General features: G+C 54.6%; 2 protein-coding genes and 1 long non-coding RNA gene across 5 annotated transcripts; 2 read left to right on the top strand and 1 right to left on the bottom strand.

The window, feature by feature from the left end:
• On the top strand, nt 1–3300 carry gpatch2 (G patch domain containing 2). Of its 3 annotated transcripts, XM_077737255.1 has the most exons (10): nt 1–214; nt 859–1111; nt 1197–1663; nt 1740–1804; nt 1878–2060; nt 2137–2224; nt 2292–2331; nt 2440–2504; nt 2581–2669; nt 2730–3300. In XM_077737255.1, the coding sequence occupies exons 1-10, from the start codon at nt 165–167 to the stop codon at nt 2897–2899; spliced, it is 1470 nt and encodes a 489-aa protein (XP_077593381.1). In that variant the 5' UTR covers nt 1–164; the 3' UTR covers nt 2900–3300. The 3 variants fall into 3 exon arrangements, with proteins under 3 accessions (XP_077593381.1, XP_077593373.1, XP_077593389.1); XM_077737247.1 differs by having other exon boundaries at nt 2581–3300; XM_077737263.1 differs by lacking the exon at nt 1–214 and adding an exon at nt 259–560 and having other exon boundaries at nt 2581–3300.
• Nucleotides 3301–3674: 374 nt separating this feature from the next.
• Nucleotides 3675–5593, bottom strand: LOC144210649 (uncharacterized). The gene is made up of 2 exons (XR_013329424.1): nt 5141–5593; nt 3675–4918 (listed from the first exon to the last, which is right to left on the bottom strand). It is a non-coding gene; the product is annotated as an uncharacterized LOC144210649 (long non-coding RNA).
• afdna (afadin, adherens junction formation factor a) lies at nt 4600–24284 on the top strand. The gene is made up of 38 exons (XM_077736999.1): nt 4600–4945; nt 9159–9354; nt 9430–9542; nt 9606–9769; nt 9836–9996; nt 10068–10225; nt 10308–10392; nt 10474–10584; nt 10961–11005; nt 11279–11373; nt 11439–11686; nt 11753–11949; nt 12024–12229; nt 12649–12669; nt 13628–13773; nt 13855–13949; nt 14019–14284; nt 14342–14485; nt 14556–14754; nt 14917–15026; nt 15995–16075; nt 17552–17617; nt 17708–17781; nt 17934–18052; nt 18126–18320; nt 18400–18482; nt 18561–18779; nt 18851–18998; nt 19078–19456; nt 19530–19639; nt 19676–19771; nt 19844–20055; nt 20116–20298; nt 20746–20820; nt 21225–21383; nt 21876–22428; nt 23347–23431; nt 23510–24284. Exons 1-38 carry the CDS (start codon nt 4844–4846, stop codon nt 23682–23684), a joined length of 5874 nt encoding a protein of 1957 aa, XP_077593125.1. The 5' UTR covers nt 4600–4843; the 3' UTR covers nt 23685–24284.
• The last annotated feature ends 272 nt before the right edge of the window (nt 24285–24556 follow it).

Here is a 24556-nt window from a genome sequence, read left to right as displayed (position 1 = left end):
CAGGGTCAGCGAAGGCCGCAACACCTATCGCCGCTTTCGGTGTTTTCTCCGGTCTTATCCTCCTCCGGTGCAAATCGCTTTTGTGCCAGCCAGGATGCTTCTCGTGATGTCTAAATGTCCTCTCGTCATTTCTGGTTAAAAGTGCTCGGCATTTGGTGGCTTTAATGTTCCGCGCGGCTAACCGAAAAGGCATCGGCAAAGCGGGGAACGGCTGGTAGGTGGTGCTTTTAGTGAGTCCTCAAAAAAGGAAAAAGAAATGTGTTGTCGTCTGACGCCGGCTAGCATGCTACGGCTAGCTGTGGTAGCTCTTCCGTTCGCCTCGTAGCTTCCCCCGCGTCGTCGTATTTTCTTTCTTTCTCGACAAACTCGTGAGCGTAAGCGACATTGCGCGAAGGGCGATTAGAGCTCAGTTGCGTTTTCCAATGGCCGTCCAAATGATTCCAGGGAGAAGGGAGCAACTCGGAGCTACTTGTGTTTTTAGCCTCGCAAGCTAGACGCGAGCTAAGTTGAGGCTTATGGCCGAAAAAGACAAAAGCGGCAGCATAAACACATTTAATCGCGTAAGTATGTTCCAGTAGTAAGAATGCTCAGTTAGTGTGAGTTTCAGGTGGCGTGTTTGACATAAAAGGTCAACATTGGTCCCACTGTTTATGGTCAAAACAATTGCAACGTTAAATGTGAACCAGAGTTGCTAACTAAAACTACAAATGGAAAATTAATTGAAATGAGTTTATTCATTCGAACTGGGGCATTGTCAGTGGGGCTAAAAGAATGGACGCAACATGAGCAGACTTATCTCTAGAAACATTGAAAATGTAATAATCCATGTGATTTGACATGCTATTTGCATCCCATCAGGCACTTTCGCCGGACGATGGACGAGCTGGTCCATGATCTGGTGTCGGCCCTGGAGGAGAGCTCGGAGCAGGCGGCGCGGGGCGGCTTCGGCGACGCCGCCTCCGCCGCCGACCACGCCCTGACCGTGGGCTGCCTGCTGAAGAGACAGGCCAGGAAGCGGCGGGGCAGGAAGCGCCGTTCCGACAATCCGCACCCGCCGTGGGAGACGGTCCACTTGAGCGAGGGCTCCGAGTCCAGTGTGGAAGAGCACAAGGTCCGTTTGGAAGAATACATTTTAGTTTTCCCTTATATTGAAGTGTAAGTCACTTCCATTTCACCTCCATTTTGTCTGCGGACAGGACTACCGTGCGGCTGCCAACAGCCAGGCTCGCGACAACAACAGCGACTCGGACGAGCAGCTGGGCGTCAAACGCCGCGCCCCGCAGACGTCGGAGGCCGGCCGGATCAAGCGCCCCCTGTGGCCCGACGAGCCGGGCTCTGCCGAGGGCACGCGCAGCCTGCGGCGACGTCGCAAGGTCAAGCGCATGGCGGTGGACCCCCCCACCGAGCCCGAGCCCCCCTCCACCATGATGCCGGCCCCGCCCTTCGTCCCCAAGGCCCGCGGCCGGGTGGCCGTCGAGCTCGGCGCCGCCGCCGTGGCCAAGAACAGGATGAAGAAGAGGAAGATGGGCCCCCGCGGGACAGCGGCGGACGCCGCCACCGACGAAGGGGTGGTGGTGGAGAGCGAGGAGCCCGCCGCCTCCGCCGCCAAGGACAAAATGGAGCTGGACCAGCAAAAAGGATCCGACGAAGAGATGAGTGACAGGTGCCTTATCTTTGGCTTTTTTTCTAGAAAAGTATGTGTAAAATTGTCAAAAAAGAAGATTTATTGTGCTTCCCAGCGAAAGCAGCAGCAAGAGCAACAGTAGCGACGGCGGCCTCTACACCAATGACGAAGGCAGGCAAGGTACTGCCTCGCCGCCCGCCGTCTGACCTCCCCGGGAAGCCACCCGACTCTGACCCGCCTCCGCTTGTCCCAGGTGACGACGAGCAGAGCGACTGGTTCTGCGAAGGCGAAGGGAGCTCGGGCGCCTGCGGCGTGGCCTCCGTGGTCCCCTGGTGGGAGAAGGACGCCGGCGACGAGGAGCTGGACCTCAACGACCCCGTCTTCAACAACATTCTGTCTGGCTCCTTCCCCCTTTTGACCCCGGACACCAAGAAAGGTGGGTGACTCCCGTTGCGCCCCCCCCCCCCCAAAAAAAAGCGGATGTCGATGAACGAATGCCCTCTGCCCGTCAGGTTTCCACGCCCGGCTGAGTCGCCTGCACGGACCCTGCGGAGACGGGTCGAGGGGTGCCCGCCACGCCGGAGGATTTGCCGACGACCGGTCAGTGGCGGTCTCTTGTTTGTCCTCCATCCGTTTGTCAACTAAAGTCTCCCTCCCTCTGCGACAGGCCCTGGTTCAGCTCGGGCTCCAGGAGGGAACACGGCCAGGTCAGCCTTCCTCTTGCTCTAAAACGTCCAGAAAAGAAATAGTTTGTGGAGCCCCAATTTTGTTCCAAACGAGACTCGCTCCAATGCTAAATTGTCTTTTTGCCCCAGTCGCACTGGGACAGTCGCACGGAACGAGGCCATCGCAGGAGCTGTTCCGTCAAAACGGCCAACAGGTGAGGCAGGATTTCGTTGTGGCCAAACAAACGAGGCAACAAAAAAAAAAGCTCACGGGCGGCCATCTTTCTACAGGCAGACCAGCGGCCACCTGGGCTCTCTGTGCATGGGCGACGTCAAGCGGAGGCGGAAAGCGGCGCCACTGGGTTCCGCCGCGCCCTCAGGTACGCCTCGCCCGCTCGGGTTGGTCTGCTCGCCGACGCAAACAAACCATCTCCCCCCAGTGGCCGTGGGCGAGAACGCGCCGCCCATTCCCGAGAGCAACGTGGGCAACCGCATGCTGCAGAGCATGGGGTGGAGCCCGGGGGTGGGCCTGGGTCCCGAGGGCCGGGGCCTCACCGAGCCCATCCGGGCGCTGCAGAGACCCAAGGGTGCCGGATTGGGCTTCAACTGACTTTGAAGAGACGGACGGACAGCTCGGAAGACTTTCCCATATTGGGGAGGGAAAAGAGCCGGCGGTGAAGTCTTAAAGGCGCGGAAGGATTTAAAGGACTCGTGGAGTCGGTCTCAATCCTACCGCTCCCACGCCAGAACCAAAAAAATTGAATGTGTCAAGAATAATGAGCTCATGTTCTTTTAAACCAGCGCTGTCCAAACTTTTATTCTTCTTCCAGCGCCCTTTTCAGAAAATCAAGTCACGTGAGGGCCGACTGGCTCTTTGTAGTTTGACACCGCCCCTTCAAATGACTATTCCCTTTTTTCTTTTTGCTTAAACTGTTCATTTATGACTGTTTGTGAACTCTAATAAGATTATTATTTTACAGGAAAGGTCCAATAAAAGTGATTGGACATCCAGTGGAGAGTCTTGTTGCCTTTTTAGTTTTTTTCTACTGTAGATATGGGTATGATGACATCATCCCATTGGCTGGAATGGGCCGTCTGACTTGGCAGTTATGACGCCGCCAGTGCGCATCTGTGTCAGCCGCCGACACCATCAGCACATTAAGTCAGCCTTTGTCGAGTGCGCGCATACACGCAACAAAACACATTGTGTCAAAAGCCCGGACACAAAACACTCCCCCGGCCACCTCATTAGGCACACATTCCAATGAAAAGAAATCCCGGCCATCATCAAATTTGACACCTGTCCAAGTAAGCCCCGAGTCATCGCGCTTGGCGGGCGACAAACGTCCAATCCATACGAAAAAGAAAGGCTTAAACAATAGCTCTTTAGTTATTTGTCTATTTATTCAAACACAATTACTGTTGCACCCAGTTTTGGTATCGCTACTCGCGTGGTGATAAAATGACATCATAGTTTGCCCACCACTACTCTGACTAATAAAATGAATTGGACATCAAGTACAGTTAATGGCAGATGCACTGTAATGAGATTTTGCAGTCAGACACAAATGAAAAAACAAAACACTTTAGTCTCGAACATGGCAATGTGTATGCCAAATCTGAACATACTGCTTCAGCTGCGGTTTGAAAGACGATAAGAAAAGAAGTTGTGCGAAGTCGCTATCTGTACTGAGCGTAAATGGAGATAAGAGGAGGTGCGCCGTGTGACCAAATAGCAGATAAAAAGGTACAAGGGGGAAAAAAGATGAAAGCAGATGGCAAAAGAACATGAGCTGGGTCTTTTTGTACACCATCAGTGCCACGCTTTGACATCACACAGGAAGCAGAGGTGTTATCTCACCGTAGCGGTTTCCCTTTGCGGCCCGGACACTTCCTATAGTACAAAAATCAGTGTACTAGTATGTTTATGCTCATTTTTTTACACTGATTGTGCCACTTTTAGATGAGATCACCCATTCTCTCAAATATATACACATAACATAATATACACAGAATAATTTGTAAATTACATTATATATATGCTTTTTTCAAGAGGAAAAGTCATGTTTTCTTATTTTAATTGATATGTAATTTTATTGATTACAGGCTATAAACCGTGCAAATATTGAAGGAGTTTTACAGAACTTGTAAACATGAATTTAATAGCCCAAATAAGTCTCACTCAAGTGTAGTGACAACCGCGAATAAGTGAGGTTCTACTGCACATCCCAACGTCGCTTCTCGTGTGTCGTCATTGTTTGTTCAGACTTGAAATAGTTAAGGCCGCTGGGGCGCGCGTCCGCGTCCTGCCTAGCATCGCGAGCGCGCCAAGCCTCACCGGGGCCGAAACCCAGTCTCACGCACGCACTCACATACGCAATTAAGTCGCGACGAGACCAGGAGACGGGGAGGGAATACGCGCTAAAATTTCCCACAACGTCGGCGTCCGGACCAGGCACCTCCGCCGGAATATATTCCTTCTTTCTTTTCTTTTAATTTTTGTTTATAAGAGCCATTTTGACACGAAGGCTGTCCGACGGAGAGACGGTGCACCATGTCGGGGAACAGGGAGGAGGAGCGGAGGAAACTGGCCGACATCATCAACCACTGGAACGCCAACCGGCTCGACCTGTTTGAAATTAGCCGGCCCACAGAGGTAGGAGGCCGGCGTCGGGTTGTCACGTTAGGCCGCGGTTCCAAGGGCCCTCGTCCCAACCCGTTCCACCCGACTCGACTCGACACGGGCCGACCCGCCTCGCTTCGGGAATGCCGACGACGAGTCGAGTTGGGCGGCGCGGTTAGGTCGGGAAGTCCCGCAAGTTCCGCGCTAGGTGGAAGTCATTGTACTTACACCAGAGTCCATTGGGAAAACTGACAATTGTTTCCGCCGTGGGCCTTTTTCGGCTCATCAAAGCGAACGACGTGACACATTGGCGCGCTTCAAAAGAAAGATAAAAGGCACGCCGACATTTTGGCCCCGTCCGGCGTCGTATTTTCCCTCTCAAACACGCGTAAATTGGGATTTGACGTAGCTAGGTAGCAGCTAGCTACCGGACACAGCTGTGCGTTCTGGAGGTGAAGAGGGAACAACAACACCCTTCCCAACCTCGACGCCGCTGACAAGTTACTTTTACAGTGGCTGTCGGCATGTTAGGAACACATTCAACCGACAGAATAGGACGAAAACCGCAGCCACTTGTTTGGAAATTGTTCAGGTGTCATGTTGGACCGTGTAGCTCTTAAAATGGACCTATATTTCAAACGAATGTGGCTACTACCGACGGCTAGTTTGCTTGCTTGGCACTTAAACATTCCAAAGTAAACGCCTCTCCAAAGCAGTTATTTTTTTGAAACCTTAAAGCCTTGTTCAAAGTCATGCTAGTATTTGACGTTGTTGATAGACGTCAAGCTATGTAGCAGTGGCTAGCACACCCGGCAAGGACGTAGCCAGGATTTGAAACAAATTGGGGAATAAATCAACGACTTGTATCCAAGTCATGAGTATGCTATTCAATTGTAACCGTCGTGTGACGGCGATAACTTGTTCCAATCAGCAAGTACGCCAGCTTCCCTCCCCTTGTCAGTTCATTGTCTTGGCAATTCAGCACTAACAACAACATTTTGCATTCCAATAATATTATGAGACGACTTTGGTGGGCTGGGCTGGCAGGAGCCGAAGCAGAAGCAACCACAGCACCCCCCGCTTCAAATTCCTGCCAAATCTCCAATCGGCGTCTAACAAGTGGATGGATAGCATCCCCCCCGAACCCCGGGGTCCCGTGGCCGAGCGCTTTTGATTTACGCCCCCGATGGGGATTTTGTCAGCCGCCGCGTTTTAGGCGGGTGATGCCTGGGCCCCGTTCCCTCCCTTCTTCCTCCTCCATCTTGGATAAGGAGAGAGGGGGGTCACGGGGTACCCTGCTCTCCCCTTGAGCCGATTAATTCGTGGGGATTGAAGGCGGCCGCGGTTGTGTGCGCCCGCCCGCCCGCCCGCCGTTGATTAACTGACGCCAGGCCTCTCGTGAGTGTTACTATACGAGGGCCGCCACGCTAATGAGACGGTTACGGCGTGGCGCGGGGGACGCTCGTACAATAACGGGGATGTTGCGGGATTGCCGGGTAACTGGAAGACTTGAGCCAGTGGACAATGGACGTCTAGTGTAAAGTTGTCATCCGCTTGAGTCATGTCAAAGAAAACAAACTCAAACTGTTTTGATGTATTTTTGGAGGTTTCACTTTGTAAAATTCATGTGATTCTGAATTATTCACATTTGCTTTTGAATGACTTTTCCCCAAAATAGAGCCTTAAATTACCCCCCCCCCCCAATATAATGTGTACAAGTCATGAAACAAAACAATTGATGTGACAATTTTAACAAATCATTTTACCCTTATTTTTTTAAGATAAAAAACCCCATTAAGGAAAGATAAAGAAGAAAAGAGTTCCCGTTAAAGGCAAACAGATGCGTGACACCCCCCTGCTATGCCATGCCGAGCCCCACCCATATGTCAGCTGGTTAATCCCCCCCCCCCCCCTCCCAAACATCCCCTTCACACCCAGCCAGTTATAGAAAATACATCATGACGTCAGACGGCGACCAAAACATTTTTTTCTTAAGCCATAATCAACTCCAGCTCGCATTGTAGCTAATTGTCAGATGTTTCAGTGCTAAGCTATTTGTTTTTGTGCTACTACAACAGATCCCCACAAATGGCATGGCGGAAAAGCATCATAACATTGGCCATTTTTAGCATTTTCTTTGCGTCGGCGTCCAATCCATTTGAAGTGGGAGGGATGGCAGCCAACCAGGCGCAAATGTTCATCCTTTGCCAGCCTTTTAAATGGATGAGACGTCTGTACCACAACAAAGGCCCCTCTTGCAATTGGGAACTAAAAGCTGACATCCAGTCTTGGCAATCCAACATGGAAGCCGTACCGCCATCCCGCCCTCCCGCACAGGAAGCAGGAAGTGCGCAGGAAGTGTGTGCTGTGCTCAGATTGTGCCTTTCCTTTGCCCTCTTTTCCATACCATTTGCTAGACATGGTGCATATTTTAGTCCATTTTTTAAAAATCATTTATAGTGCCACCTCTGCAAAAATAGACTTTCCAAAAGTTGGCTTTATTTTGGATGAAACTAGTTTGGCTGCATTCTCTTTTAAGATCAAGGAATTATGCCTATCCAAATGTCGAGACTGTTTTTTTTAATGACTTATTGCTCACCTTGTACCATTTTGATCTAATGCTTAAAGTTTCAGGAGCCGTCATCAAAGATAGTCCAGTTCAAATGTATGGGACCTAATTGGCCGGCGAGAAGAGCGGCCAGCCGGGGAGCCAATCGGGGGGTGGAGGAGGCGGGCCTTTGACGACCGGGGACGGCGGCGGCGGTGGGCGGCGGGCGGCCTGCTCTGCTGAGCACACACAATACACTTCTTGTTTTAGCTCAAGAGGAAGGAATGAAAAGAGATAAGAGAGACGACCAATCAGGACGCACCGATGCCAGGCCGCCACTTCCCGAGCCCGTTTCAAAGAAACGCTCCGCTTTGCCAGAAAGCGCCCGCGGGCTCCACGCCGCCCCTCCCGCTCCCATTGCATTGGACGTAAATAGCGGAGGCTTTCCCTTCGATCCAAAGCTCTTCCTTTCAATGTCAATGTGTCGACTTTGAACGCCACCCCTATCAACATGGCCGCCTGGAGGCTACGCCCAAGCGGTCCCCCCCCTACTAGCCGACAGGCCCGTCACAATTTGGCGCTAGGGCGCCGAGCGGGAGGAATGCCTGGAATGCAAACGGACTTTGGCTCCTTCCAGATAAAGTGGCCGGACGTTTCGCAATGCCCAGCAAATCATGCTATCGGCATCCAAAATATTCCTCTGGACGTTTGGTCAAATGTGGATTTAGTTTGAGAGCCACTACCCGCTATTCTTTGACGGCCATTTTGTAAGCAGGTGCAATTCCGAATCAAAGAAGTCCCATTTGCTTGTATTGTTCAAACACGGAGGAGTTTTTATTGGGCGTTTTGTCCACCTGAGAAACCCGAGAAGCGGGCGGCCGGAAACCCGACGCCGCCTTCCCCGAGTGTCCGTGTCGGCTTGCGTTCTTTGTCATGTGTGACGAAGTGGGCCTTCTGCCTGGTTCCCATCAAAGTCAATGCATCAACATTGAAATGTATTTTTTCTCTTTACAGGATCGTTTGATCCGTGTCAAAGAAGTTGCAATGTGGATTTGGAGGGCGTGTCCTTAGTCAAATGGCCATTGTTTTCAAGGGTCCAGCTGGGCTTTCTCCTCCCGGTGTGGCCACGCCTCCCTCCGACGTGACGGGTGTTCACACCCAAGTGGAGCATTTCCTACCTCCTACTCAGAATTCTGTCTTTGAATACAATTCAATCGTTGGCCTGCAGTTTTTTTTTTTTGCAAAATGGCCGAAGTGTGTGTCGTCAAGGAGTAGCAAAGGGGGCACTTTCCGCTCCAACTTTCAACTCCCCGCGCTGGAACTGGACCGGTCGTCCTTTTTTTTTCCGGCGTGCGCTTGCCTCGTCTCCGCGGTAACGGTTGCCGCCGGCGACGAGGCCGAGCCGCGTTCCGGCACTAAATGACATTCCCTCCGCCGCCCGCCAGCTTTTTCCTTCCTAATGTGGCGGAGGGCGTTTTCGCTGGGGAAAAGAAGGCGTGGCCTTTGCACCAGTCTCACTCTTTTGTCAAATTCCATCACGTCAATGTCAAGGTTTTTTCCCCCTGTCAACAAAAATGTTCTCAGTTTGATTTCATTTTCCTGATCTCTTTTTAATCCCGTTAAAATCATGTGAAAGTGATGCTTGTTTTTTGGAAATCCTTGTTGTGTATTTTTTTCACCCCTGTTTGTCCTCGACAGGACTTGGAGTTCCATGGCGTGATGCGCTTTTACTTTCAAGACCGCGTGGCGGGCAACTTTGCCACCAAGTGCATCCGCGTGTCCAGCACGGCCACCACTCAGGACGTCATCGAGACGCTGGCCGAGAAGTTCCGTCCCGACATGAGGATGCTGTCCTCGCCCCGCTACTCGCTCTACGAGGTCCACGTCAGCGGAGGTCAGTTTCCTCGCCCCCCCCTTTCCATCTTTTGCGGCCCGTCCAAATGACGCCCTCTTTTTTCCCCACGCATAGAAGAGCGGCAGCTGGACCTGGACGAGAAGCCGCTGGTGGTTCAGCTCAACTGGAATAAAGACGACCGGGAAGGCCGATTCGTCCTCAAGAACGAGAACGACGTCCTGCCCAAGGTGAGCTGGAGCCGGAGCCGTCCTAAAAGGCCCCCGCCTCACGCCGCCTCCTTTCCCTCCCAGAAGAGTCAGAGCAACGGGCCCGAGAAGGAAAAAGACGGCGTGATCCAGAACTTCAAAAGGACCCTGTCCAAGAAAGAGAAGAAGAAGGAGAAGAAGCGGGAGAAAGAGTCGGCCCGCACGGGCGACGGCGACGAGCCTTCGCCTTTGCGTCGCGAGGATGGCGGGTAAGACCGGGTGCCCCCGCGACGGTGGCGGCCTCGCTTCCGTCTGAGCAATCGTCCTTTCTTCAGGGAGAGCAGCCGGCTGGCGGCCGAGGTCTACAAGGACATGCCGGAGACCAGCTTCACCAGGACCATCTCCAACCCGGAGGTGGTGATGAAGCGCCGGCGGCAGCAGAAGCTGGAGAAGCGCATGCAGGAGTTCATCACCGGCGACGGGCGACCCGACTCGGGTACGGGCGTCCTATCCCTCCGGTCCCAGGGGGCCCGCCTTAAAAATCTTTCCCATCCCGTCGGTGGGCAGGCGGGACCTTGCGCATCTACGCCGACGGCCTTCGGCCCAACATCCCCTACAAGACCATCCTGCTGTCCACCAGGGACACGGCCGACTTTGCCGTGGTGGAGGCCCTGGACAAGTACGGCCTGGAGAAGGAGAACCCGCGCGAGTACTGCATTGCCCGGGTAAAAAGAAACAAACCAAAAAAATCCTGTGCTTTTTTTGGGGGGGGGTCTTTTCAAAAAACTGTCATCGTCGCGCCCGCAGCAAGACGACAAATCCGGCAAGGAGGTGATCCTGGACGACGGCGAGTGTCCGCTGCAGATCTTCCGGGATTGGCCGGCAGACAGAGGTGAGCTCCGCCCCCACAAGTTGTCATCGTGTAGTGTTTGGGGTCAAAAAAGTCAAAGGATGTCTTTTTTTTTGCGAATAGGGGCGCTGGAGTTCCAACTGAAGAAGAGGCCGCCCGACTACCAGGGGAGGAAGATGAGGAAGGACGGCTTGCCTCCCGAAAAAATGCCCTACCTGGTGGAGCTCAGCCCGGGTGAGTGTCTAAAAAAAGGAGTGTAGTTTCAAGTAGGGAAGTCTAGTCTTTGTCGCTCTTTTCTTCCTCTCGAATTCAATGCTAACACAAAAATAGCCCCCGATATTTGTGGATCATCACTTCCCAAACTAGTCATTTGTTTACATGAATGCCCACAGAGTTGATTTTTGGACACACAACAATGGGCTCTTGAAGGAATTCCACAAAGTAACATTATCTTTCCACTAACGGCCTCGACCCTCTTTTCCTTGTCTCTTGACTAACCCAATAATATCCATGTTGTTGCTCTGCTATGTGTGTGTGTGTGTCTTTCCTTTCTTTCCCGCTTTGGCGGCGGCGGCGTGCATGTCTTCTACTCGCCGTTGCTGCCCTTCAGGGCGAGGAAATCACTATGCCTACTACGCCTATCGCCACCACGAAGGTAAAAAAAAATGCCACCTGGCGTGCAAGATTGGCATTAAGATGTTGAGACATTTTAGGTGTTGAAAGGAGGCTCCAATTGCGTCTTGTTTTGGGGTTATTTTTAGATGCGGCCGTCCACGCTAATGAATGGGTATCCGAAAAACCTCCTTTTTTTTTCTTTCCTTCCCCGAAGTCCCTTTTCTGCACTCAGTTTTGCCAATTAGTTTATGCCGTATACCTCCATTTTTCTCATGTTTTGGACATCCTTTCTGAATATAATTTTGCCTCGCAGACGGCTCCGACTCGCGGGACAAACCCAAGCTGTACCGCCTCCAGCACATTGTGACGGAGGTGGGCTCCGACTGCCCCGAGGATGGCGCCATCCAGGTACGCCGGCTCGAACCTTTTGGCCCGGCCCCAGCCGACTCATGCCTTTCTTACTATTGGTTCAGCTCCCGGGCGTGCTCCCCCACCACTGCAGCCTGACGCACAGCGACGGCCTGGTGACGGTGACGCCCAGCGGCCCCGAGGCCGATACCTTCGTGGACGGGCAGCGGGTGGCGGACGCCGCCGTCTTGCGCTCGGGGGCCACGCTGCGCTTCGGCTCGGCGCACGTCTTCAAGTTCGTGGACCCGTCGTACGATCAGGGCGGCAAGAGGGACCCCGTGGCCGCCGCCACGCGCGCCAGGCACAAATCCGGGTGAGGCCGACGTCGTCCATTTCAAGAAGCACGGCACTTGACGTTTATTTTTGTTTTCTCGGCCAGACTTTCCGAAAGCAACTTTGACCTCCAAGGGGACGTCCACGGGGGCGCCGTTCCCGCCAGCAAGAGCTCGGGGAAGCTGGAGATGGAGCGCGGGATGATGGTCAAGCCCATGATCCGAGGCGAGCCGCAAGACGCCAGGACGCAGGAGGACAGGCCAGAACTGACCTTGCCGGCGGGCATCGAGTTCCGAGAAAACTGTGAGTCCTCCCCGCGTCCATTTTGGCTCACGAGTGCTTATTTAGATTTGTATTTTTTATTTATTTTTTGTTAGCCGAAGACACGTTCCTGTCGGCCATCATCAACTACACCAACAGCTCGACGGTCCACTTCAAACTATCGCCCACTTACGCGCTGTACATGGCGTGCCGCTACGTGCTGTCGCCCGCCTACCGGCCCGACATGTCGCCCTCGGAGCGCACGCACAAAGTCATCGCCATCGTCAACAAGATGGTGAGCATGATGGAGGGCGTCATTCAGGTCAGTACTCGCTTTTGCTCTTTACCCGTCCTCCGCTCCTTGTCGTCTATCGTTCGTCCTATTTGTGTGTGTGTGTGTGTGTATTTTTATTGGACACTTTGCTCCTAAAAACAATAGTCAGTCTCATTTCATATATTGATTTATTTTCTCAAGCCATTGGTCTATTTTAAACACATTTCTTAGTCACAAACGGGAAGAATGGTTTGGAATGTCATGTCTGTCAAAATGTGGCTCGTCATCATTTTTTGTGTGTGTGTGTGTTGTCATAGTGTAGCTGTTGACGTGTTCTCTTTCTGTCCTGTCAACGTGTCCTTCCTCCTCCTCCTCCTCCTCCTCCTCCTCCTCCTCCTCCTCCTCCTCCTCCTCCTCCTCTTGCTCTTGTTTTGTCCTCCGTCCTCTGTCCTCTGTCGTCCATGCAGGAAAGTCCTGAAGAGGATGAGGTAGGCTGGAGCATATCTCCTGACTTTGGCTCTTTCCCTCTTTTTCTTCTCCGTGCGTCTCCTTTCTGCCTTCAAGTGCGGGCGGGCCCTTTCAAATACACGCTCAAACGGACACGTCTTCTTTTGATTTGAAAACTCGTCTAGCTTATTGTCTTCCACCAGTGCGGGCGACCACGTTAGGCATAGGTACTTTTTTGGGGGAATAGTCCAAGTCTGACAAGCTACCTTCCGGGACATGCCTGCCTGCCTTCCCGCCTTCCCGCTTGCTTTCTGTGCCTGCCACTAAAAGCCAACCACGGCCGCCCCCAAAGGCCACGAGGCGAGCTGACGCTTGCGTATGAAAAGCATCTTAACGCTTGACGTGGCTCCTCCTTCTTTTCATTTTGGATGCACTGGCCTCCTCCTTAACAAAGTGGGCCGCTCCGATGGCTTCTTTATCTTTCCAGCTTGTCTGAATTGTTTGGAATGACTTTATTTCTTCCCCAAGGTGCGCAGGGATAGACCCGCCGGATCCGGCCATCCACTCGACACATTCCGTCTCTTCTCATCCTCCTCCAAAATTGCCCCTTCCACTTGACTCTAGATAAATGTCCAATCTGTTTTGAATTGAAAAAATTGTCTGACTGCTCTATCAGCGTCAAAAAAAGCACTGTCATTGTAGGCATGTCCACAAGGCGGTGCTAACTTGAATGGATGAAAATATGGAGGAGGAGGAGGAGGAGGAGGAGAAGGGTTTCTGTCGACTTGATGTTTTTTTCCGGGTTTTTTTTTTTTTTGGACCGGTCAGTAGCGTCGCCCTCGTTTGACGGGCCGACGGCAAAGACCGATCCTTGCGTGGACGCCAGCGGCGCCAGTCTATCCCTCCAATAACAACTCTCTCTCTTTCTTGGCCGCCAGCGAGCATCGACGCGAGGGCCATCCATTCGTAACCCTTTTTTTTTTGTGTTTGACGTTCCAGAAGCAGAAGAACATTGCGGGCGCGCTGGCCTTTTGGATGGCCAACGCCTCGGAGCTGCTCAACTTCATCAAGCAGGACCGCGACCTGAACCGGGTCACGCTGGACGCCCAGGACGTCCTGGCCCACCTGGTGCAGATGGCCTTCAAGTCAGTGGACGGAAGTCGAGAGCGGACGCCATTGCAGCCGTGCTTTGGCTCAACTTTTGGTCTGTCCCTTTGCCCGGGCAGGTACCTGGTCCACTGCCTGCAGGCCGACCTCAACAATTACATGTCGGCCTTCTTGGACGACCCGGAGGAACACCACTCCCAGCGGCCCAAGATAGGTACGGGGGAGAAAAAGAAATATGGAAAAGTGGCAGAAGAAAAAATGGTCTTTTCTCTTTCCCCGGCAGAGGACGTGCTCCACACCCTGACGGGCGCCATGTCGCTGCTGCGGCGCTGCCGGGTCAACGCGGCGCTGACCATCCAGCTCTTCTCGCAGCTCTTCCACTTCATCAACATGTGGCTCTTCAACAAGCTGGTGACGGACAGCGAGTCGGGCCTGTGCTGCCACTACTGGGGGGCCATCCTGCGCCAGCAGCTCAGCCACATCGAGGCCTGGGCCGAGAAGCAGGGCCTGGAGCTGGCCGCAGACTGCCACCTCAGTCGGATCGTCCAGGTGGGTCCGCCGGGTCTCCCTCTCTCTCTCTGGTGCTGAACCTCTTTCTGTGTGCAGGCCACCACCTTGCTGACCATGGACAAGTACTCCATGCAAGACGTGCAGAACATCCACAGCACCTGCTTCAAGCTCAACTCGCTGCAGCTCCACGCGCTCATGACCAACTACCACTGCGCCCCCGACGAGCCTTTCGTCCCGCCCGTGAGTCGGCCGCCGTCCAGGCTTTGGGGCGGGCCTAAAAAAAAGTGGGCCCTTTCGCCATTGCTCCCAGGAGCTGATCGAACACGTGGTGGCGGTGGCGGAGAACACGGCGGACGAGCTGGCGCGCAGCGACGGGCGCGAGGTGCAGCTGGAGGAGGACCCCGACCTGCAGCTGCCCTTCCTGCTGCCCGAGGACGGCTACTCGTGCGACGTGGTGCGCAGCTTGCCCAACGGACTGCAGGACTTTCTGGACCCGCTCCTCCAGAGAGGTTCTTTACATTTTAGAACCTCAAAAGAAATGGACATTATTCACTTCAATATTGGGCCCATTTTTGGAAAGCACAAGGAGAATATTTCCTTCCTTCCTTCATAAATTAAATAGTGCAAAATATATCATTTTTTTTTAAGATTGACAATAATTTCTGTTGTAGGTTTCTGCCGGCTGACCCCCCACCCACGCTCGCCCGGAACCTGGACGGTGCACTTTGAGGGCAGCGACTGCGACAGCCACTTCACCTCTGGCGTCGACAACTCTGACACGGTAACCGGCGCGCTCGCTCGCGCTCTCTCGCCGACTAATTAGAAGGCATCCAGCTCACCAAAGCCACGCGCCCGCCCCCGCACTCGCCTTCCCTCTAATTGGCCCTCCTCTTTGGAACGCTTTGACTCGGAGACGCCAATTACAATGGCGCAATGTGTTACTTTGATCTCCCCAAAATAGCCACGTGGCGCTCCTGAGTCAGGGTGGCGAAAGGACGCCTCGGCTCACCGATAACGCCGCGCATTGTCCTCCTAAAAGGGCGACACGTCCCAGAAGTTGCCGCACGCACCCAAAAATGGCCTTTTTGGCGCCTTTGCGGTCTTAGAGTGAAAGCGGGATCACGTTGACCGTAAAAATGTGACGTCCGTCGCCAGTAAACAACTAAATGGCGCGGGAGGAAGCGGGGAAAAAACACTTTAGTGGGTGCAAATTAGATGCTAGCCCCCCCTAACCCCCCCTGGTTTTTTTGCAATTTGTTGATGTCGGAGGGAAAGTTCTCCTGTGATGTGGGAAGGTTGGCGCAGCTGTCCCCTTGCCCATCATCAAAAGAAGGCGTGTGTGTGTGTGTGTGTGTGTGTGTGTGTGGGGCTTTTGAAAGTGTGTGCATATGTGCCTCCATTTGAAAGTAGCTGAGCATGTGTTAGCATTAACAGTCAATCAATTCGTCATCAATATTCCCCTGTTTGCAGCTAAAATGTAAAGGCTAATAGAATAGCCAGTAACGGGAGTTCTGCCCGGGTGTCCACAATTTGAAAATAACGCCTTGGCGCACCCCTCCTTGGGTGCGTGCGTGCGTGCGTGCTTGCGTCATAGGCCGTGCAGCTGCGGCTGTGGCGCGGTTGAAATTCCCGAGCCAGCGGCAGGCAGGCAGTTTCCTCCTCCGCTTTTGCTCTCGGAATTCCACTGGCAGGAGGTCTGACTTTGACTTTTTCTTCTTCTTTCCCTCTCTCGGCCACCGACGGCCTCAGCCAATGAGGAAGGAGCCGGAGGTGGTGACGGTGACGCTCAAGAAGCACAACGGGATGGGACTCAGCATCGTGGCCGCCAAGGTGAGACACACTTGCTTTTTTTCATTGCTAGCGTATCGGTGAATTGTTTAGCCTTTTGGGGTATTTGCGAGTTTTGAGCCACTTTCTGACGATATCGAATTGAATTTTGACCGCCGCTAGAGATAAAGGGCCAATTTAGTTGTCGTAAATTCGTATCATCCAGTTTCCCAATGCAGTAACTCGTTGAAACGTTTTGAGGCTTCTTGTCAATCAATGGAATGCTCAAAGCTCTCCAGACTTGGCTAGAAAATGATATGCGCATTTTAGTTTTGGCGATATCTCTTGTAATCCGTTTTGGAGGCAGCGCCGTCCAATGTTCGGGGAGTCGGCCCCAGTGTAAACATTGAGGCTCTTTCCTGCGCGGTTGCAGAGGAAGGCCGGCAGGAAGCTCTCGTCCATTGGCCCACGTAAAGGTAGTCCCACGGCCGCCGGGGCCCAGCTCCGCCTTGCGCTCGCGCGACGCTCCGCCCCGCCGCCGGGAGAATTTCTCCAAAACTTAGGAGGCTCCGCCGTTTGGAATTTAGCCGTCCGAGGAGTTGTCGTCTTTAGCCGAGCCGTGCGGAGGAGGAGGAGCAGGAGGAGGCCGGGGAGGAAGCCAGGGAGGAAGCCAGGGACATGTGGTTCTCCGTGGTCGGCAAGAAAGACCCGGTATGTTGCCGTCGGCCGGATGAGCAGCCGATCACTGTCGTTGCGCCGTGAGTAGAAGCGGGAGGAGAAATGGAAAAATGTGCTAAGACAAATCATCCAATTTCAAATAGTTGTTGGTTTGTGGTCTATTTCCATGTCAGGTCAGCTTGAATGAGAGAGAGCGCAGATGTTCTCTAGTGGCCAATGTTTGCTTTAGAAACACTTGGCTAATCATTCAACCCGTGCGCGCGCACACATTTATTTATTGCCATCTGCACTTTTCTTCTTTTTGGTGGCTAGCTGGGAGTAAACGTCAGTCTTGTTGCCTTCTAACCTAAATGGAACTTCAAACACAATGTTTGAAATGGGAGGAGAATGCCAAATGCTAGCTAGTCTCTGTTTACTCAAATGGAAGTAGCGTGACAATAGCTTGGGATGTAGCCCCGCCCACGTGGCGCCCAACAATGAAGGGATGTCTGATTTCCTGTGTGGCTTTTTTTGTGTCAGGCAAACTGTGTTTCAATGGAAAGTGCCGCTAATATTCTGGTGCTGGCGGGAGGGAGGGAGGGAGAGGAGAGAAGAGGAGAGAGAAAAAAAAGCCACGGGGTCTTCCTGTTTGAACACGCAACGCAAATAGGCTCAGGTGCCACTTTTCGCAAGAATTCCAAAAGCAAAGCGGCTACTTTGAAACACGCTTTCATTTCCTGTTCGGGGGCCCCAAAGACCAAAAAGCCCATTTTCATTTCAGGCGGATACACACTGTGACTTACTTCAAAAATACTTTTCCTCGCCTGCTTTGTAGCATTTTTTTCTATGTTTTTGCAAGCACGTGTGTGTGTGTCATTGCAGGGCGCCGGCCAGGAGAAACTGGGCATCTACGTCAAGTCGGTGGTCAAGGGAGGCGCCGCCGACATGGTTGGTGGCGGCGGCGGCGGCGGCAATGAGTAGTTGCGTGGCCACGCGCCGGCCAATCCGCCGCCAATGCCCTTTTTGGTCTGTGCGCAGGATGGGCGTCTGGCGGCCGGCGACCAGTTGCTGAGCGTGGACGGACGCAGCCTGGTGGGCCTGTCGCAAGAGAGGTGAGACGAGGGTGGCCGGGCGGGGCCGGAATTCACACGCCCTTGACAAAGCAAATACATGACGCCATTTTCAAGCCTGTGGTAGAAATGGAAAAATGAATCCATTGGACCTTTAGCCTGTGTTCTTTTTTTTTTTTTTCTTTGTGGCGCAGGGCGGCCGAGCTGATGACGCGGACGGGCTCGGTGGTCACGCTGGAGGTGGCCAAGCAGGGCGCCATCTATCACGGCCTGGCCACGCTACTCAACCAGCCCAGCCCCCTGATGCCCCGAGGTGAGCGCCTCCCACGTCTCGCCCAGCGTCCGATTGGGCGGCCCCGCCAAACGGCCCTCCCCACCCTTTTCAGCCTCGGGGCGCGAGAAGAACGGCAAGTTGCGTCCCAAGAGCGAAGGCTTCGAGCTGTACAACAGCTCGGTGGCCAACGGCTCGCCGGAGAGCCCGCGGGCCGGCTGGGACGCCTACCCGGACGCCAAGAAGATGGGCGGCGAGGAGCGGCTCCTGAAGAACCGGGCCGACCACCGCTCCAGTCCCAACGTGGCCAGTAAGGAGACGTCTCTCTTATCTCTGGCCATGGATGGCCCCTTTGTCCCCCTTTCACTTGGCGCTCTCTCTCTCCTCAGATCAGGGCCAGAGTCCCGCCGTCTATCCCAGCGGTCCCGGCGCCAAGATCACCTCCGTCTCCACCGGCAACCTGTGCGCCGACGTGAGTGACCGCCGTTACGAGTTCTTTTGCTGTGATTTTTTTTTTTTTTTCTTAATATATCCGCGCCGGCCTTCTCAGGACGAACCTTCACCCCCGCGTCCCGAGGCGTACCCCATCCCCACGCAAACCTACGCCAGGGAGTACTTCACCATCCCGGCGTCCAGGAGCCAAGACCGCGTGGCGGGCCCCGGCCCGGGCCACCTTCACGGCCACGGCCCGGGACCCCCGCAGCACTGGCGGCCCGCGGACGAGGGGGAGCGCCTCCCCTCGGTGGACGGCGTCCACAACAGCGCGCAGGTCTGTTTGTGTGCCAATCCGAGCCCGGCGGAAACCTCTCTGACCCTTTTGACCCTCTCTCTCCCTTTTAGCGGCTCAACCACTCCCAGGAGGACGCGTACCTTCCGGCCGGCGTCCCGCGGCCCGACGAGCGCCTGCAGCAGCACTACCATCAGGAATACCAACACCGAGACTTGGACTACCCGCACCGGGACATGGACTACCACAGGGGGCCTCCGGGTAGGAGCGCTGGGATACCGCCGTCGTGGTTGACGACATCCGCTTCACTCTTTGTGTTTTTTTTTTTTTCTCTCTTCAGGCGTAGCGGACCACTGGCTTCCTCAGCAGCAGTTGTCGTCCTCGCTAGAGTCGTCCACGTCCAGCCAGGAGCACCTCAACTTCTCCGCCTCGTCGGGCAAGAACCAGAAGACGGGGCCGGGTCGCTGGAAGACGCCGCACCAGGCGGGACCGCCCCCTCCCGCCCCGGGGCCGGCGGCGGCGGCGCCGCCGTCGCGCTCGGACCTGCCCCCGCCCCCTCCGCCCCCGCCGGCGGCCCCCTACGACCCGTACGAGGCCCACGGCGAGATGCCCCCGCCGCCGCCGCCCGTCCACGCGGCCCAGCAGGCCGCCGACCGCAAGAAGCGCGAAGAGCAGCAACGCTGGTACGAGAAGGAGAAGGCGCGTTTGGAGGAGGAGAGGTAAGTGGCCCGGACGCCGGAAATCCCCATGCAGCCCGAAGGCCTCACCCACAAACCAACGCACTCCCCGCAGAGAGAGGAAGAGGAGGGAGCAGGAGCGCAAGCTGGGCCAGATCCGCGCCAACCCCGTCATGCCCGTGCCGCCTCACAACGGCGGCTTGGCGGCGCAGCACCCCCAGCAGCACCCCCAGCAGCACCCTCAGCAGCACCCCCAGCAGCCGGCCCCGCCCCCCCCGGCCCACGCCTACCCTCAGCCCCCGCTGCCCTCCAGACCCGAGAAGCTGGCCAGCCTGCCTCGCTCGGCCGTGCCCCCAGGTAGGGGACTTTGGCCTTTGATTTGGGGCCGTGGGGCGGGGTGACTGAGTCTGCCGGCCGTCCGCTTGGCAGGCGCCGACACGGTGATCCGAGACCTCCTGCCCCAGCAGCAGCCCCGCACCATCGAGCGGCGGGACCTGCAGTACATCACCATCAGCAAGGAGGAGCTGACCAGCGACAGCCTCTCGCCCGACCCCTGGAAGCGGGACGCCCGCGAGAAGGCCGAGAAGCAGCAGCAGCTCCACATCGTGGACCTCCTGGACAAGGAGATTCAAGACCTCCAGGTGAGCGGGAGCGAAAAGCCCAAATCTAGTCCTCCGGGCTGACCTTCTCTGTGTGCCCAGGCCAAATCGGAGCGCACGGCCGAGGAGAGCGACCGCCTGCGTAAGCTGATGCTGGAGTGGCAGTTCCAGAAACGACTGCAGGAGTCCAAGCAGAGCGACGACGACGAGGACGAGGAGGAGGACGACGAGGACGTGGACACCGTCATGATGGTGCAGCGGCTGGAGGCCGAGAAGCGCGCCAGGGTGATTATCGCTCTCTTAATCTCACGACACGTGGACGCCGCGTCCGATAATTGACAAAGAGGTGAAAAAAGTGCAAATGCGCACCCGCCACACGCTTTTGCCATGGCTTGACCAAGCTTGCGATTGGCCAATCTTTAGTTCCGTTTAGGAGACAAAAGAATCATTAATTTTTGAACTTGTCTATTTGGACTGGGAGGAATGGCAGCTTTTTTTTAACAATGTATGGAAGGAATGAATTGGTCACTGATTGTTGCTTCTAATTGCCAGCTTCCTCCTCCTCCTCCTCCTCCTTCCTCCTCCTTGCCTTTTTCTTTTCTGCTAGTTGATGTTTTCCCGCACCGGTCCTAACTCCCTCCTCTCCTTCTCTCACGCTGTTACTTTTCTTCTTGTTCTTTTTCGTCATCTTGTTCTCGTCCTCCCTTTTTTGTTGTGGTGGTCCGGCATCAGCATCAGCATCAGCAGCAGGCGCAACAGCAGCTGCAGCAGCCCACTGCTGTCCCAGCTATCTCTGTTCTAGACTTGGTATGTTGTTCCCGTCAAATGATCCCCAGGCCCACCCCGCTCCTTTTCTCTGCTAATCCCGCCTCCCACGCATCCCTGTGTTTGTGTCAAAGGGTTGAGGTTAGACGCCACGTGGTCTCGTGTCATTTTTATTTGCATTGGGCGGCCGGGCCGTCCTCCCCGGGCCGCCGCGTGCGTCTCCACGCATGAGCCGCCTCTTCATACGTACCTCGGCGTGAGTGCATGCGCGTGTCAGTTTGTTTCTACGTTTGAACCAAAAAAAAACACAATGATTTTGCCAATGACGTCTGACGGATTAAAAAAGCCAAAGTCCATTTGTCCGGCCTTGCATGCGCACGCGCCGTGGCCCCTCCTCCTCCGAAAGCACCCCGCTAACCGGCCGTCTCTGGCGGTCTCCTCCGCAGTTGCAGGACGAAGAACGTCGGCGCAAACAACAGCTGGAGGAGATCCGCAAGCGCGAGGCCGACCAGCGCAGCAAACAGGAAGAGGAGCGCCGCCGGCGGGAGGTGGACGAGAGGGACGAGAGGGCCGAGCGTGCCAAGCGGGAGGCGGCGTCTGAAAAGGTCCCCTTTTTACATCTCTTTTACGTCCGTCCGTTCTTTGGATACGATGCTTTGGGGTGCTAGAGAACCGTGTTCCGGTGGGTGGGGAGGGCCCCAAGTCAATACTACTAGAATGTATTCTCGGGAGTTTTTTCGATTGAACCAGCATGTGTGTGTGTGTGTGCTCATATCATCATTGTGGTTTTTGTTTGGCATGACTTTGATTTTCCCCGTCAGTGGTCCCTACCCCCACGGTGCCATTTTCCTCCAGAGGCCTCCCTTTAATAGCAGGAGCCACAAAAAAAATCTTTTAATATCAATCCGCATGCTTGTTTTAGTTGGCTTTAAAAGCGGCCTTTTAACAAGGAGAGAAGCTGTTTGTTTCAAAGCGGGGTGGGCAAACTATTCCAGTGGGGGCGGCTTTTCATTCCGAGCCATAAAGAGGACACCTTTGCAGCAATGTGGCCCACTCAACTTAACTTAACTTAACTCCCGCCTTGTGCCGCCACTCAGAGGAGGCAGGAAGAAGAGTACTACGCCCGCCTGGAGGCGGAGCGGCGCCGGCAGCACGAGCAAGCTCAGCGCAAGCTGCCGTCGCCGGACGGTCTGTATCGGCCCCCGCTGCCCAAGGACTACCGGCCCCCCGCCCCAGCCTCTCACGGCCCCACTAACGCCGCCCCGGCGCCCCCGCCCCCGCAGAGAAACGCCTCCTACCTGAAAATGCCCTCCCCCGACGCCCTCTACACGGCCAAGTTTGTGGCCTACGCCGGCGGCGGCGGCGACGACGAAGAGGATGACGACCAGGAGGAAGAGGAGGAGGTGGCGGGGGGGCGGGCAGGCGGACCGTCAGGTCAGCCCCTTCCCAGCCGCCGCTCGTACGGCGACCTCCGGGCGGCCGGCGGGGCCCCGGCGTCGGGCCAGCCGCCGCCGCCGCCCACGGCGCGCAAACCCCGCCCTCTCTCGGACGGCATCTTCCTGTCTAGCTCGTTCCGGCCGCCGCCCGCCCGCAACAACTCCAACAGTACGGGGCCGCCCCCGCTCCCCACCAAACCCGGCGCGTTCAAAGGTAGAAGAAGAGTCAGTCTCGTAGCTCCTCCTCCTCTTAGCTCCTCCTCCTACTCCTCTTCTTTCTTTTGGGTCTTCTTAGCTCAGGGTTGAAATTCCCTTCTTGCTATCTGGTTGCCAATCGGATGAATGGTTTTTAGCAGGGCTCCTTTCTTGTCTCCTATTTTGGGGTTGGTCTCCTCTTCCTCCTCCTTCTCCTCCTCCTCCTCTTCCTCCTTCTCCTCTTCCTCCTCCACCACCACCACCTCGGCAAGGAAAGCAAAGGAAAGGGCGCCCGATGGACCCATCGTAGACCAATCATAGTACTGTTGGTGTTGTCGCCACCGCCGGCCGCATGTCGTGCTTGGCTTTGTCTGCCTCCTGCTGGCCGCCTCTGAAAAGGCCTTCTCTCTAAAAAAAAAAAGTTTCATTTTTTTCCAATTCGGACTCCAGTTTTGGCCAAAACGTATCTTTCCCTTTTTACAAAGGTGCTCGGAGGCACGGCGGCAGTCAAAGAGGAGCTCTGCCCCCGCCCGGCCCTCGCTTGTAGACGGGCGCCAGCGGGGCCCCGCCCCTCGCCACTAACACCACCCCCTCGGCGCTTTTTGCTTTTTTTGCCCAACAAATTTGAAGGCTTCTGCTGCTTGGCCCTTTTTGCACGTTTCCCATCCCAAAAGCTCCTCCTCTGTTCTCTTCATTTCCTTTCCTTGTGTCTCACTCACCATTCCATTTTGGACAGAAGCCTAGAAAATGGCCCCACTGGCCTCTTGGATTTTCACAACTAACACTGAAAATGTAGCCTTAGAGTGCCGCCGTGTGCCTTTTGCTCCTCTTTTGAGTTTCTATCTCACCCGGCTGGCTGGCTCGCTCACGCTTGGCGACTAACGGCGGGAGGGACGGCGCCGGCCCTCGCTCACTCTCGCCTGTCTGTGGCCCACAGGATTTAACGCGTACACTGGAAACTCGGCAGGAGTTGTAGGAGGCGCCGAGTTCTACAAGGACCCCCGAGACAAACGGACCAAGAGGCGAGTCGCACGTCCCATCTCAATATGGCCCCAGTTCAATTTTAATGATTTTATTTCTTCCTTTTTTTTTTAATCAAGTCAGGAACAGGAGAACATCCCCAGCGGCAACGGGGGGGAGACGGGCGGCGCTCCTCCCGAGAGTTTGACTTTCAAGGAGCGCCAGCGTCTTTTCTCTCAGGGCAAGGAGGTGTCCGACAAGGTCAAGGCGTCGCGCAAGCTCATGGAACTGGAAAACGAGCTCAACACCAAGTGACCCACCCACCCACCCAATGACTCTTGCCAGATGAGGACAGTTTTTTTTTTTTAAATCACTTTTAACTCCCCCTTCCCCTTTACAAACCTCGGAATTCCATTGCCACCTTCCCCTTTTTTTGTGGGGTGCCGGAGCAAGGAAGGGAAGCTTTTAAGCTTTAGCTCACCCAGATTTTAAGTTAGCTTTTATTGGACTTTTTTAATGGACACCGTTGCGTCATTCCGTTTATCCCTTGGGGGGGAGGGGGGTCAGTTTTAGGCGACCTTTCTCTTCTTCAAGTGCACAACTTAATTGTAAATAGTTTTCACACGGACTACTGTACAAGCCCAAAAACACTAACCGTTATGATTAAGAAGTTTGACATTCACTAATGATGTTTTTACTAAGTCCGTTTTTTTAGGGGGCGGTAGGGGGTCCATAATTGGACTTGACAATCCCCCCCCAAAAAAGATCTTTTTCTCCACGGACAAAGGAAGATTTTCAGTGTTTTGGTGGCAAAAGCAGTTGGACGTTGTTCACGCGTCACTTTCTGGATTTTGGATGGAAACATGAGCATAGGCTTTTTTTGTAAATCATGATTAATAAATACAGATTTTCCAACGTTGGGCCTCCTGGGTTTCATCGTTTCAGAAGTTGGCTTTTCCTCCCTTTCCTCGCTTGGAAATGTAAAAAAAAAAATAGAGTTTCTCAACTTCAAGGCTTTATTATCATGAAGAGCGAGTGTGAAGAAAGAAGGAGAGAAAAGGGAGGCCACCGTGCACGCTGACCACCTTGGAGACGTTGGAGACGTTCCAGTCGGCTTCTCACTGCACCACACCTGAGTCGGAGGAGAGAAAAGATCACGGTAAACTTTGGCAAAAGATGGGAACACG

This window comes from Stigmatopora nigra, chromosome 2, assembly GCF_051989575.1.
Source record: "Stigmatopora nigra isolate UIUO_SnigA chromosome 2, RoL_Snig_1.1, whole genome shotgun sequence".
NCBI classification, from domain to species: domain Eukaryota; kingdom Metazoa; phylum Chordata; class Actinopteri; order Syngnathiformes; family Syngnathidae; genus Stigmatopora; species Stigmatopora nigra.
Note: the sequence above shows the minus strand (reverse complement) of the source record. Positions and strands in the feature narration are given on the sequence as shown.

What these genes read in the sequence shown, in the direction of transcription:
- gpatch2 (XM_077737247.1), top strand. Translation starts at nt 165, where the DNA reads ATGTTCCGCGCGGCTAACCGAAAAGGCATCGGCAAAGCGGGGAACGGC. An exon ending in CCAGTGTGGAAGAGCACAAG is followed by an intron (nt 1,112 to 1,196) that starts GTCCGTTTGGAA and finishes GTCTGCGGACAG; the next exon opens with GACTACCGTGCGGCTGCCAA. An exon ending in GGAGGATTTGCCGACGACCG is followed by an intron (nt 2,225 to 2,291) that starts GTCAGTGGCGGT and finishes CCTCTGCGACAG; the next exon opens with GCCCTGGTTCAGCTCGGGCT.
- afdna (XM_077736999.1), top strand. Translation starts at nt 4,844, where the DNA reads ATGTCGGGGAACAGGGAGGAGGAGCGGAGGAAACTGGCCGACATCATC. An exon ending in CATCGAGTTCCGAGAAAACT is followed by an intron (nt 11,950 to 12,023) that starts GTGAGTCCTCCC and finishes ATTTTTTGTTAG; the next exon opens with CCGAAGACACGTTCCTGTCG. An exon ending in CTCCAGTCCCAACGTGGCCA is followed by an intron (nt 18,321 to 18,399) that starts GTAAGGAGACGT and finishes CTCTCTCCTCAG; the next exon opens with ATCAGGGCCAGAGTCCCGCC.